This window comes from Sinocyclocheilus anshuiensis, unplaced genomic scaffold (assembly GCF_001515605.1).
Source record: "Sinocyclocheilus anshuiensis isolate Anshui unplaced genomic scaffold, SAMN03320099.WGS_v1.1 scaffold306, whole genome shotgun sequence".
NCBI lineage: Eukaryota > Metazoa > Chordata > Actinopteri > Cypriniformes > Cyprinidae > Sinocyclocheilus > Sinocyclocheilus anshuiensis.
In genome coordinates, this window is record NW_015544175.1 from 1,015,935 (window position 1) to 1,031,200 (window position 15,266).

The 15,266-nt window shown below is 36.8% G+C and overlaps 1 protein-coding gene and 1 pseudogene across 1 annotated transcript in view; both read left to right on the forward strand.

Moving 5' to 3' along the window:
* The first annotated feature begins 1,379 nt into the window (after positions 1 to 1,379).
* On the forward strand, positions 1,380 to 3,150 carry LOC107696080 (uncharacterized; annotated as a pseudogene).
* Positions 3,151 to 3,872: 722 nt separating this feature from the next.
* LOC107696131 (translocation protein SEC63 homolog) overlaps positions 3,873 to 15,266 on the forward strand; it is a 19,955-nt gene continuing 8,561 nt past the window's right edge. Inside the window, exons 1-11 of the mRNA XM_016496320.1 lie at positions 3,873 to 4,120; positions 5,346 to 5,445; positions 11,657 to 11,771; positions 11,863 to 11,975; positions 12,212 to 12,273; positions 12,391 to 12,449; positions 12,576 to 12,626; positions 13,146 to 13,254; positions 13,334 to 13,428; positions 13,533 to 13,665; positions 13,892 to 13,984. Of these exons, the coding sequence (XP_016351806.1) occupies positions 3,997 to 4,120; positions 5,346 to 5,445; positions 11,657 to 11,771; positions 11,863 to 11,975; positions 12,212 to 12,273; positions 12,391 to 12,449; positions 12,576 to 12,626; positions 13,146 to 13,254; positions 13,334 to 13,428; positions 13,533 to 13,665; positions 13,892 to 13,984 (1,054 nt within the window). The 5' untranslated portion in view covers positions 3,873 to 3,996. The remainder of the gene's footprint in view (positions 4,121 to 5,345; positions 5,446 to 11,656; positions 11,772 to 11,862; positions 11,976 to 12,211; positions 12,274 to 12,390; positions 12,450 to 12,575; positions 12,627 to 13,145; positions 13,255 to 13,333; positions 13,429 to 13,532; positions 13,666 to 13,891; positions 13,985 to 15,266) is intronic.

Sequence of the window (15,266 nt, forward strand, 5' to 3'; positions counted from 1 at the left end):
TTGGCATCTTAGCTAAGTACAACATAACAGAAAGCACTGGATAAAATAAATAATTTGTTTCACCAATAAGCCTATATATATTCATGGCCATGATGTTACAAATCAATTCAAGATGCTATTTTTTTTTTTACTCTCAAAACGTTTTCTAATGAAAATGTTTGTTCACTCTCTATTTCGCATTCATACTGAACAATTTTACAATTGTATATTATCTGAAAACATCAGTTAAGAAAGAAAATAGTCAAGCACGAGCAACATAGTCAAGGACGAACTGTCTAATTTTCAGCGTAGCCATGAATAAAACATGCAAATATTCTACTTTTAGGTTTCAAATGATTACATGTAAAATACATTAGGAGCATGAACACAAATATTAAATATTTATTGAACTGGCCTTTATTTTACCATTTCTACAACTGTATATCCACTGGTACGAATTGTAAAAGTAAGTTTTTAAATAACCGTGTCACTCATTATAAAAAGAACATTTACTTAGTATATTTAGGCATGAAACAAAAGGAAATGTCACAGTCTTAATTTCGATGCAACTTGTTATAGTTGATTTTTATACAGATTTATGGCCTTATAGTGCATAACCTCTATGTAATAATGTGTAAATTAAGATGAGGGGTTGTGACCTGCACAATTACTCCCTGCATATTTAACTCTGTCTGATTAAGGCAGGACGGTAAGAGCATCTCTCAAGACTGAAGTAAACAGTCTCATCACTGTAGCTCTTATTTGTTATTTTGTGCTGCCATCATCATTCAGGTCAATGGGATTGAAGAGGAAACGCCAAAGGTTATTGAGGAGGGTTTGAGCATGATCACTTCCTCTCATTTTATTCTCTCTCATATCAGCATACACACTTGATCTTTTTCTCTCTCTTGTAAATTACATGGAATTTATTAACAGTTGAACCATACTGTCTACATGGAGATGAATCATACACCAGGTTCATAGTATTACTCTGGTGCCATCTATCGATGGAATATAATTTTAAGCCACACTTTGTTTAATGCTTATATGAGTGAATTAATAGACTGAGACGAGATATGTTTTCATGCCATCACTGCTGAAAAAACCCCACCTTAAACCAGACTGTGTTGGTTTGCTGGTTTTCAGCCTGGTCACTTGGCTGGTTTTAGTGGTTTTAGCTGGTCACTCTCGGAGGCCAGCATTTCGACCAGCTTAAACCAGATAACACCACCTAACTATCGTAGGCTGATTTAAGATATTTTCAGCCTAATTTTGCCTTTGTTTGTCAAACAAGTTCCCAAGCAATATCCACTGAAGTAAATTAATCACATTTAGTGGGGAAATCCATCACATTATATGATGGATTTGCCAAAAGAGGGCGACATTGCAACAGTCTGAATCCGGAAAGCATGGCGCTGGAAACATGTATTGCGTTTTTATTAGCAGACAGTTTTGATGTTGAAGATTTCTTATTTTTCAAGAAAAATGCAAATCGCAAACGTCGGAAAGTAAGGTGAAAAAACAGTATTCTGTGTATCGTTCAGTTTCGTAAACAAACAGCACGGTGCCTCTTTTAATGCGCCGCTTATTTTATTTACTACAACTTGCAACTGTTTGACAATTGGAAATATTCCTTCAGTTGTCCAGCCTTTTGAAAATCCATCTTAAACTGGTGATATTTTGAAACGTGGTTGCTGGTACCTTCAAGGTACCAAACACAGTTCGATTATATATTTAGCTGTTGATTGAAGACCACTAATGGCCAGCAAGAAACCAGCAACTAAAAAGCTGTTTTTAGTTTCAGGAGTGAAAACCCAATGATGCAACTAATTCTTTTTATATTAATTTATATTTCAATAGAATGAAGCTGAAAACTGAACCAAGTGATAATCTGCAAAGGTAAGATGATCCACACATTATTTGATATTAGAAAGATACTGTTTATAATAAACATTAGATAAATGCTCTAACATTATTCTGTTTCATGTGTCAGAGAAGATGACAAAAGAGATGTTTTCAATACCGTGCTGCAAAGCTTGAAAATAAGTGATTTTAAGAGTCACTTCCAGCTGACTCCAACTCAAACTGAGGTACTTTAGTTAATGCTGGTCCTATTTTCTGCTAATCTCATTTGTATTTTGTAAAACAAAATTGTTTTGTGTGTGTGTGTGTGTTTGTAGGAGTTGGTACGGCTGTTGGCACCTTGGAAATGGACTGCCATTAGGCAAGAGGTATGGACAGTGTGGCATGCTGTGCTTGCTAGTCTGTGGGCTCTTTCTACCCAAGAGTCTTACCACAGTGTGGCAAACCGCTTTCACGTCACAGTCTCACTCATTTGTGATCAGCTGGATGAATTCTGCACCCTTGTTACCAGTATCTTGGCTAATGAAATTAACTGGCCACAAGGGGAGGAAGCAGAAATGTCTGTGGTGGGGTTCTTTTCTACTGTGGGGTTACCAGATACTCTCTGTGTAGTAGGAACGTGTTTCATTCCTATTGAGAAACCTACCGATGTGCCAGATCCAGAGGTTTATAGAAACGCAGAGGGGTTGTATGCTGTAAAACTCTTGGCTTTTTGCAACCACAAGGGTCGTTTTACCTACGTGTCTGCAGAGCACCCTAGAAACGGGCATAACTCAAGAGTCTTGTCAGCCATGGATGTTGGCAAGGCATTGCAGAAAAGACCCTGTGGCTCTGCTACATGGCAAACACATCATTGGCAATTCCACCTCTCCACTTTCAGAGCACTTTCTGACTCCATTCCCAGATTATGCAACAATAGGACAGAAAAAAGTATGTTATAACCGGAAAGTGCAGTCATCTCTTGCAGTGGCGCAAGGCTCAATCAGTACTCTGAGAAATACTTTTCAGAGCCTCAGATGTCTGCAGAAGCATTCCATTAGCCAAGCCAGTTTAGCTGTGAAGACCTGCTGTATTTTATACAACATGTTCCTAGAAACATATAATGTGCCAGTGGACTGCATTGAGGACGATGTAGCCCAAAAACCTTTCCATGAACTACCCTACGGACACTCTGGAAGTCTTGGTGGAATATCTAAAAGACAAGACATCGCAGCCTCACTTGGGCAAAACACTAAAAAAAGAAAATATGTACAAATAGACAAGTATTATCAAGTAATGTTGCATACGATTATGAATGCAATATGTTGACAAAATGTTCAAATTTAAATTATAAGGTGACTGTTTTGTTAATCACTGTAATATGTATACTATGTTGTAATATGTTGGAGTGACATAAAAATACTTAAGTTGAATTACAAAGTCAAGAAGGACAAGTTTTTGTATAATAGGGATCTAAAGTTTTCATCTGCAAATTAAAACCAGGGTTTTCAACTAGGGGTCTGTGAGCAGATGTGTAAAACAGTATTTTCTACTATGTATTCTATGCATTATTAATCCATTATGCATTATGGAATGTTAATTAGTTATAAATAAAAAATAATACAAAATGCTATTTAAGTCTTTGGGTTGGCTAATAACCTGTGTGAGGGATCCCTAAATCTGTACAGGATGAAACCCCCTCTTTATTTGAAAGAAAAGAAAAGAAAAACTGCACCCAAATGTATGAGTTGTGTAAAAACACGTACTACCGTAGAGCGCATGCATAGAACACGTACACTGCTAGGCGCAAGGATTTGTCGTGTTCCAGAGCGTCGACTGCAAAGACTGTTTTTATTAACACGCCATAATAAAAGTCCGTGTCATGTTGAGCGTGGAAATCTGATGATTCTTCATACTACCGGCAACCTGGTCGCAGTACAATAAAATAACATGCGTTTTTTTAAATAAACACCGATTTGTACACGACCAAAGTCTGGCGGGCATTCTTAATCAAATAACACGAAAACCTTTTATTTTGAAAGCAGTCGTAATCGTGGCAGAAAGTGCGTGGATGCTGGCTTCCCTCTCCAGCATAATATGTGACTAGTCCCACAGTGGGGCGAGTGATAGGGCGGCAAGGCGGCTGAAAAAAACGGGGTTTAGAGCCGCTGCGAAATGGCTGGACAGCAGTTTCAGTACGACGACAGTGGCAACACCTTTTTCTATTTCCTCACGTCCTTTGTGGGATTAATAGTAATCCCAGCCACCTATTACCTCTGGCCCCGGGATCAGAATGCGGGTAAGGCCCCACATGCTAATACACTAACAGCTAAGCAGTTCACGTTATATGTCTCTTGATGATCAGTACTGATCACTAGATTGCCACCTCTGTGAGGAACATTTTCTGACGTTGCAGTATTCAATAAAACGAATACCTAAGGTAAATCCATTAATGACACTAATGGCTCGCCTGATTGTTGATACGTAGCAGTAGCAGCTGACCCCCACTCAGCTCAACTACACTAGATGAGATATTTCCAGTATTTGAAGTGGCAGTTATGGATTTTAACGCAGATACTTTTAAAGAAGACTTTTCAGGTTAAATGTCTATTTGAGCATTGCTACCATCATCACATTAACCTACGTTAAATGTACTGGTCATCTGTTTAATGTATGCTTTTTTTCGTATGTCCTCGTTTGTTTATATTGACAAACACATTGCTTTAAGATCAGTTGATCTGTTCATATAATGGTCGTCATTGATCATTAATTGTTTCTTTCCAGTCTGCATGGCATCCACTGCCACTCATTTTTCAGCATGTGTTATGAAATGTTGCAAAGGTATCTGCTTATTTAGTTGTTCATGGTGGTATATGCACGTTCTTGTTAATTGTACTCTTTATTGAACTGCACTTTTGCATACTGTTTACATGCACTAGATCGACATGCTATTAAATTGTAAGTCAGTCGAATTTGATCAAATTCACAATAAATGAACCCATATTTGCAAACAATGGTTTGTAGATTATGCAGGCAATAGAACAAAATGACAAATTTAGAATGAATGCAATACAAATTAACACTTAACGAGAAATACAATATGTTAATAAATTAATAATTGTATATAAAAGTACAAATAACTGTGTTAAACAGTGCAGATTTTCAGTTGTGCAAACAAGTATGTAGTGTGCACAGTAACACATCTATACAAGAAAGGTTCATAGGTTTTTATAGTCCATTATGGCTCAATATTGGCTCTCAGTGTAAGAGAGGCACACAGGGTCACATTCAGATAGAAAAAAAAAGGTTTGCAGTACCTCACTAACTAAAAAGTAACAGTACTACCATGCTTTTTGAATATGTTAATACTATTACTTTATATAATTTGTTATCAAAAGCTATTACTGTACAATGGCACTGTACTGTTTTGACAGGATCTTTATGTTTGCATGGTGGGTGTGAGTTAGATTGCACAATGCTGCTTTTTTTCCTCATTGTTGTCTGTTATGTAAATTAATTCACAGAGCAGTTAAGGTTGAAGAGTTTACGACGAGTTCATGGAAGATGTCTGTGGTATCGCCTTCGGCATATGAAATCACAGCAGAGCATTGTTCCAACACTTAAGTAAGTGATAATGTTTGTGTGAAATTAGTAAAAGGCATTTCAGGGGACTTAATCTCATTTATCTTATTGCTCCTACTGTTATTATGACACACTGCACTTGTGTCCTGTCTGTTTGCTGTTTGTAAACATTTAGTTTTTAACATGCACAAATCTTTGTAATTTTTAGTAGGTTTCTGGAGTTGTGTGTATACAGTGTGCACTGTGGGGAACAAAACTAATTGGACATCAGCATCTTTTTAAAAAGTCTAAAATATTTCATTTGCTTTTTATGCATGTTAAGTATATTAAAGGATATAAAAAGCATATTTTGTATTAATTGTTAACATGTATTAAGTAGGGTTGGGTACCGAACTCGGTACTTTTAAGGGTACTGACCGAATTGTGTCGGCACTACCGAGTACCGATTCACGTTAGGGCTGTGCGATTAATCGAAATCGAATCGAAATCGCGATTTGAGACGTTGCGATTTGCTAATCGCAAAGCCTGCGATGTGGATATTACTCTGTTCCAGAGCATATGCATGACTGCCAGCCTTGAGTTGCAGTCTTACTTGCCCTGGGCAAGAGTGAGCGCACCTCCTTTCTCCCCAATCAGCACTGCTCTAGCCAACTGCGTAAACACCCACCCGGTTCAAACAACACACAGGGCAAGCCGAAATGTTCTGAAGTGTGGTAACATTTCTAGGGCCATATGGTTTCTGCGAAAACGCGGACGGGATTGTGGAGTCCAGGGCCCGGTTCCCCAAAACGTTCTTATCGCTAAGTAGTTCTTAACCTATTCCTTAACCTCTCTCTTAACGTTATGGCACGATTCCCGACACGTTCGTACGCTAAGTATATCTTCTGTAAGTCACACTTTCGTAAGGTTGGTCTGGACCATTCGTAAGCTCTCTCTTAGCTACAGTATAATGTACATCTTTAAATATTAAATTTTCTATCAAATTTGAATAAAACAATTAAATGATAAAAGTAAATATTACAACCAGATTAATCACTTAATTGTAGAAAAATATAATACAATTATTAGCCTATTAAAAAATATTTTAAAGGAATATTCACTGAAATAAATGTTTTTGTAATTACACCGAGAGTAAAGTACCAAAAAAAGGTACCGTTGGGTACCGGCACCGAAATTCAGGTACCGTACCGGTTAAAATGTGAACGGTACCCAACCCTAGTATTAAGTGCTTGGCGTTCTGAAAATATTATTTAATTTCTTTTGTTTTTAAAACATGAATCACTAAGGGGACAACAATGCTATTTCAAGAGTCTTGCAACAGATATCACACTTTTTTTATTTGATTAATGAATTTTCAGACACCAATCAATATTCATTTGATTGTGATGGTCTGATTTATTTATTTATTTGCATATTGCTGTGGCACCTGTCACAATGGTCAAAATTGATGAAATTATTAATTCTTCAGCATAGGGATGTCAACGATTAATCGATGATCGATTAATTGTCGATAAGAGATGCAATCGATTAAAGCTATCGAAGGTCGATTAAGCCGTTTAATTTGTGCGGCTCATGCGCAAAACACGTGCGAGCGGCTGTGAGTGACGGTATATAAATGCATAATCATTCACTCATAATTACAAATGAAGCTTTTAATGTGATTTAAACTTTAAAAGTACATTAAAATAGAAACAACACAAAGTTCTTCAACATGGAAAGCAATAGAAATGTAGTAACTAAGTCATTTCCCCAGATAATTATTTCATATCGGGCTCTGTGCTTTGCAGGGCTGCGGGACACAGGACAGATAGGCTATTCATTCCTACAACTTGTTAATTCGTTCCTACGACTTATTAATTTGTGGCCACTGTCCATGTTTCATAAACTTTGTTCCTTAAATATAGCCCATGATTTAACTAAAATGAGGGAATGATTTAATAAATCAAACAAATTCTTAATTCATGGCCATGAAATCTTTCATTTCCCTTAGATGCGAAAACAGTGATAAAAAGTGAATGACAATAAAATAAACCTGCGAAATTAGAGGGTTAGACGGTGAGGATTTAGGAAAAGAAACAATGCATAAATATTATTTAATTTGTGGAAATTCGTGACCAACCGGCAAACCAGAACAAAGCCGCATAAATGTAGGCTATATGGGCTCGAACGGCATCCAAAAGCATGGTCGCGATGTAACATTTTCCAGCTAACCAATTATTCCTCTAATAAACAAAGCTTTTATACCACACTTGTCATAATCAGAGCTTATAATTTGTAAATAAATAATTGCTGGATTAAAAACAGCAATTAAAAGGCGCTGTGACCGACACTGACTATACGTTTTCCCGGAGCATTCAATTATGTCACTAAACGGTGATGCCACAACTGAGCATCGTTCACTAGTTTCTGCATGGACCTAACTAGCCTAGGGCACAGGTTTTCAAGCCCTGGGACAAAATGGGATGCTTTAAGGAAAATGATGATCGTTTCCGTCTATATGCGAATGCGTGTAAAGTACAAGCCTAGTTTACATTATAAATAATAGTTTAACATTCAAATACTTTACGAGTATGGAAACATTTGGATTTGTGCCGAATGAGACATGAGTAATAACCTCCAAATACATCTAGCCAAACCCGCGCTCGATCTAATGCACTGTAAATGCCGGATTTTTAAAACAAATAGGCCTACCGCAACGCAAAAATTCAAAATCTGACATTTTCCGGAACAGGATCCAGCAGGATCAAATTAAGTACTGGTCATAATACTCACATGATCATGTTTGATGTGAGCAACCGTGTGTTTTCCTGCAGCAGCGCTGATGGAAGCGGTTCACTGACTGCGCAGCACAGCCGCACGCGCCACAGTTACGTTTGGGATCATTTTATTGTTTTAAAATCTAGCACCACGAAACCATTTAAAGAGGCGCGTTCAGCGGTCTCCGTGTCGGGATAGGAAATAGGAAACAAAGTAAAATGATCTCAAACGAGCTCTCTTCATAACTTTTGCACATCCTGTCATGCCAGGCTGCATACGCATTTTGCAGCATTAAGGTTAACGATTAATCAGTTAATTGATCGTTAATTTAAACGACGATCCATCATGGAAATGATCGAAAATTGACATCCCTAGTTAGAACGAAATAAAACATTACTTAATGAATTCAAGGCACTGTAATTTCCTTATCCATTTGATCCATTTGACTTATATATATATATTTTTTTTTTTTGAGTGTGATGTAATAATTCTGATCACGACTGTATAGACTGTATATTATATATATACACATACATACACAGTATATATAATATTCTTTGCAATGATATTTTCATGTGTAAATTATAAGCAGTTTCATTAATGATTTCAACCTTTCAACATTAATGCTAATGGAGGAATTTAGGCTTTTATTAATATAAAATGCCTCAGTTTAAGTAGTTTTTGCATGAATCCGTTTTGGATGAATCCATTGAACTCTCTGCATTGTCTTCAGTCTTGGTACATGTTTCTTCTTCCATCTGTTCATTTACATTGTGTAAATTAAAAAAGAGGCGAACAGACTTTTTAAACAAATGCACAAACACAAAATAACCAAAACGTGTCCCCAAAGAAGTCCTCAGTGGACATGTTTCACATTGTGGCTTTCAGCAAGATGACAGTCAAGAGAAGTGGAAGTACAAAAACACATATCACTGATGCAGCACAGGTGCCAGGCAATCTGCCCCAGCCAGTCTAACTTCACTGGGCATTTGAACACAACCCTGACTGTTTAATCATGGCTGATTATCTTCCTATATTTGCCCGCATTCAGAAATGGAATTGAAATGATCTCATTACACTAATTGACTTATTTCAGTCCGCAAAAAGTTGGCCCATATGTCTGTGTGAGCTTCAACATTCTGTTGCTTTCTTTCCTCTCTGGAATGTGTCGGGCCTGGGGGAGATTCACATTCAGACGGTTTATCAAATCCATCTGTTTCAATTTAAATATCAGAAGGCCTTGTTCTGTCAAGCGACAGCAGGGTAACAGGGTGCGCGAGGATTTCAGCGATCAGAGGGGAACTGTAAGGCTGTAAAACCACTGCTTATTTACAGCACATACAGATATTTACACCAGGATGCAACGTTTTCACAACAAACACAAAATCGTCAATGAATCAAACCTTATGGCAAAATTAGTGATACTAAAAAGCGGCAAACCACATCAAATAACAGCAGATCACATAGTATATGAAACCACATAATTCAACACAATTCAAAAACAGTAGTGTTAGGAGGTCAGAAAAGCATCACTCATCTTGACATCTCAACTTATCACTGGACAGAATAAAATTACACTACAGTTAAAAAAGATTTTTAATGTTTTTGAAAGTCTCTTATGGTCACTGAGGCTGCTTTTATTTGAACAAAAATACAGTAAAAATTGTGAAATTATGATTATTTTATTTTAATATATTTAAAATTTTAATTTATTTTCAGCAGTCATTAATCCAGTCTTCAGTGTTACGTGATTCTTCAGAAATCATTCTAATATGCTGATTTGCTGCTCAAGAAACATTTCTTAGTATTATCAGTGTTGAAAACAGATAAAAAAACAACAACTTTTATTTGAAATAGAAATATTGTGTAACATTATAAATGTATGTCATTTTTAATTAATTTAATGTATCCATAATAAAGGAATAATAATAAATAAATAAAAAATACTGTCCACAAACAAATTAGACTATCCATTTGTTGTCTAAAAAAATATCAGTCAGTGTCACAAATGATTACTTTGCATTCAAAATAATGTAAAAGCTTTGCCTTGATAAATCAAGAAAGAATATTTTGTGACAAAAACACTATATGTGACCCTGGACCACAAAACCAGTCATAAGGGTCAATTTTTCGAAATTGAGATTTATACATCACTGGATAAAACTGGATAAATAAGCTTTCCATTGATGTATGGTTTATTAGGATAGAACAATATTTGTCTGAGATACAACTATTTGAAAATCTGGAATCTGAGGGTGCAAAAAATCTAAATATTGAGAAAATCGCCTTTAAAGTTGTCCAAATGAAGTTCTTAGCAATGCATATTACTAATCAAAAATTAAGTTTTAATATATTTACAGTAGGAAATGTACAAAATATCTTCATGGAACATGATCTTTACTTAATATCCTAATGATTTTTGTCATAAAAGAAAAATCAATAATTTTGACCCATACAATGTATTTTTGGCTATTGCTACAAATATACCCCAGCGACTTAAGACTGGTTTTGTGGTCCAGGGTCACATATTTGGAAGAAATAAGGGTTCCCTTTCAAGGGAACTTCGAACTGCGTCCTCTAGGGGTCGCTATGGGGAATGCCTCGTCATGACCCGCGCTCGCTCCGTCTCGTATGCACGCATGCATGCACTGTCACGATCTAATGCACTGTAAATGCCGGATTTTTTAAAAACAAATAGGCCTACCGCAACGCAAAAATTCAAAATCTGACATTTTCCGGAACAGGATCCAGCAGGATCAAATTAAGTACTGGTCATAATACTCGCATGATAATGTTTCATGTGAGCAACAGTGTGTTTTGCTGCAGCAGCGCCGATGGAAGCGGTTCACTGACTGCGCAGCACAGCCACACGCGCCACAGTTACGTTTGGAATAATTTAATTTTAAATGCCATAATGTCAGTTGAAAACATTGCAGTTGTGTTTTAAAATACAACAACTAGCACCACGAAACCATTTAAAGAGGCGCGTTCAGCGGTCTCCGTGTCGGGATAGGAAACAGTCAACAAAGTAAAATGATCTCAAACGAGCTCTCTTCATTTTATAAAATGATCATAATCACATCTGTTCATTTTACAATCCTGCTACTAGCATTTTATTCAGACTAAAGCGGGGGGTTTTTTTTAGTAACTTTTGCACATCCTGTCATGCCGGGCTGCATAGACGCATTTTGCAGCATTAAGGTTAACGATTAATTGATCGTTAATTTAAACGACAATCGATCATGGAAATGATCGAAAATTGACATCCCTACTTCAGCATGACAATGACTTCAGACACTCGTCAAAGCTCTGCTCCATCTATTTAAAGAACAAAGCTTGCATCAGATGTGTGGAGTATTCTGGAATACCCCGTCTTTCATGGCTTAAATCTGCTCTTTTATTCTATTTAGTCATCATGACGTATAGCAGCTGCTGTCTATTTTATTGTCAATTTTGTTTACATACTAAAAATGTACGTACTTCTCTCTCATATTAGAAAAGCAGCCCTGCTGTTTGGGTGGGCAATATTTCTTTTCCTGGCCTATAAGGTGTCTAAATTAGATCGAGAGTACCAGGAGTATAACCCCTATGAGGTCCTCCACTTGGAAGCAGTAAGGACGCATTTCTTGTCTTGTTCTTTGTCATTTTAATCTCTAACCTGCTTCTTCTCAAGATTAATAGATCCATTATGTTTCTGTTTAGGGAGTGTCTATTGCTGAGATTAAGAAACAGTACAGAGTGCTGTCTCTGAAACACCATCCTGATAAAGGTGGAGATGAGGCCATGTTCATGAAGCTTGCTAAAGCTTACTCGGCGTAAGACTGCTGTCACCACCTTTTTTATTTATTGTTGCCTTTTACATTTAATGTCATGTTATTTATAGCAGTTGCAACTCATTTTTCTGTGTGGGTTGGTGTTGGTATTGCAGTGTGTAATTAGAGGTGCAGCACAATACAGTTCATAAAAGCTATTCATAAAAATGTCATCCACTGTGCCGCATGTAATCATCTGGGTTTTTGAAATTGTTGTCCATGCTGATACTTTCTCACAGTTTAACTAATGAGGAAGCACGGGATAACTGGGAGAAGTATGGCAACCCTGATGGCCCAAGAGGTGACAGTTTCTTTAACTTGTTAACTTATTTCTAAAGAATTGTTCCGTTAGTATTACCTATGTTGAAAATTCATCATTATTCCGTCTTTCTCTGTATTTCTTTTTACTCTTGATCAGTGACAAGTTTTGGAATCGCTCTTCCTGCGTGGATTGTTGACCAGAAAAATTCCATGCTGGTAAGTTCACCCACTCATTTTTTCCAGCTGTCAGTTAAGTTTTTACCAAATTTAAGTGTCAACTAATAAGTAGATAAATACACCAAGAATGCAATAACTTGCAAAACCTGTTTGTGCCTTTCACAGGTTCTGCTGGTCTATGGGTTGGCTTTTATGGTTATCCTTCCTGTGGTTGTGGTAAGCCAGTCTTCTAGTGGCAATAAATAACTTTGACATTAGATATAATTTAAAACATCAGTAAGATTTATTTATTTTTATGTTTTCGAAAGAAGTGTCTTATGCTGACAAAGATAATTGATCAAAAATACTGTAAAAACAGTAATATTGTTTAGTATTATTACAGTTTAAAACATCTCTTTTCTATTTTAATGTGTTAAGTCATTTATTTCTGTGATAGAAAAGCTGAATTTTCAGCATCCATTACGCCAGTCTTCAGTGTCACAAGCTCGAGTAACATTATAATTTTCAGTGTTGATAACAGTTATGTTAATGTGTATCATTATAAATGTCTTTATCACTTATGATCAATTTAGTGCGTCCTTGCAAAATAAAAAGTATCAATTTCTTTAAAAAAAAATCTTATTGACCCCAAACTTTCTAAAGGTAGTGTACAAGTGCTTGGAAACTGTAGTATAGAAACCCTTTCCATTCATTAATATTCTGATAAACCCAATAATAACTAGCCTTTTTGTTTAGGGCACATGGTGGTACCGCTCCATCCGCTACAGTGGTGATCAGATCCTCATCAACACAACACAGCTTTTCATGCACTTTATGTACAAAACACCTACAATGAACATGAAACGTAAGTTGAAGGAAAATATTTTATGACCCCCTTTAGATCTTTTAGATTCCTCAGACTGAGTCTCTTCTGTGTTTGACAGGATTGGTGATGGTTTTGACGGCAGCATTTGAATTTGATCCTCGTAGTAACAAAGAGGCCATCATAAGACCAACAGACAACATAGAAGTTCCACAGGTAAAATGTTCAAACTATTTTGTGCTAAAGATTTAGAGTACTTAATGAAGTGGCTAGTGGATAATGATTCAAATTTAATGCTCGTGTTGTGTTCCTTTGTGCAGTTAATTCGGGAGCTGGGGAACATTAATGTGAAGAAGAAGGAGCCTCCGTTCTGCTATCCCTACAGCCTGAAGGCTCGAGTCTTATTACTTACACACCTTGCCAGGATGGATGTTTCTGAGAACATAGAGGAGGGTATGCATTCACACACACCTCTCAAGTGTCAACATTTAATCCTGTAGGATAATAACACACCCAACTACCAGCTTTCAAGCAATATATTAACCCAAATATGTGTTATCCCTGGGAATTAAATCCATGACCGTGGTGTTGCTAATGCCGTGCTCTGCCAGTTTAGCTACCCAAACACAATATTCATGTTATTAATGTGAATTAATTAGCTGTTTTGTATCTTCTGCAGATCAAAGGTTTGTGATGAAGAAGTGCCCTGCTTTACTACAGGAAATGATCAATGTTGGCTGTCAACTTACTATGATGGCAACCAGTAGAGGAGGTAATTAATATAATTAATATGCTTTCATTAATATATACACTACTGTTCAAAGGTTTGATCAGTATGATTTATGTGATGAAATTAATCTTTTATTCCGGCAAGGATGCCTTAAAGCGAGCAGAAGTGACACTAAATACTACATTGTTAAAAAAAAATTAAATAAAATAAGTGCTATTCTTTTTAACTTTTTTTTTTTTTTTGAAGAATCCTGAAAAAATGTATTATAAATTCCTCAAAAATATTAAGCAGCACAACTGTTTTCAGCATTGATAAGAAATATGTCTTGAGCACCTAAAAACATATTAGAATCTAATCTAAAGGATCATGTGACACTGAAGACTGGAGTAATGATACTGAAAAGGATCAAATTATAACAGGAATAAATTATATTTTTTTAATGTATTAAAGGGGTCATATGATGTTGCTAAAAAGAACATTATTTTGTGTATTTGGTGTAATTAAATGCGTTTATGCGGTTTAAGGTTCAAAAAACATTATTTTCCACATACTGTACATTATTGTTTCTCCTCTATGCCCCGCCTTTCTGAAACGCGTTGATTTTTACAAAGCTCATCGGTCTGAAAAGCAAGGTGTGCTGTGATTGGCCAGCTATCCAGTGCGTTATGATTGGCCGAATACCTCAAGCGTGTGACGGAAATGTTACGCCCCTACCATACTGTGATGATGCCCTGTCAGGCCGGAGCGATGATTCAAAAACATGAAAACCCATTATAAACGAGGCATTCGTTGCATCCAGTGGGGACATAATTATGGATTATAATGACTTGTACTGTCTTTTTACGCGTTGCGTTGCATCGCGCCGCGTAAACATAAAACCATGTCTGCATTTGTGATCGGAGAAATGACAAACTACAAGCCCTACAAGCCCTTGCCCAAAAAACTTGCTTTAAATATAAAATATAAAAACTCTTTAAATATAAAAAATTTACAAAATTTACTTGAGTCAGAACAGCCAGCATTGTAGTCTACTCTACCAGGATCAGGAAACGGTCCTCCATAAAATGTGCTGCACACATCTGAATATTTGGGTTGAAGTGTTCTGGAACAGTGTTGTAAATACAACTTAACCACTGATTTCTAGTCGTGTCCATTTTTGGAAGGCCAAACAAAGTAGTTTCGCTTTCACAACGAAAAACACAGCGGCCTAGCGTGCGCCGAAGCCCCGGCTTAGCGTGCGCTGAGGCCGGGCTAGAGTGAGCCGAAGCCCCGGCTTAGCGTGCGCTGAGGCCAGGATAGAGTGAGCTGAGGCGGCGGGGTCGAG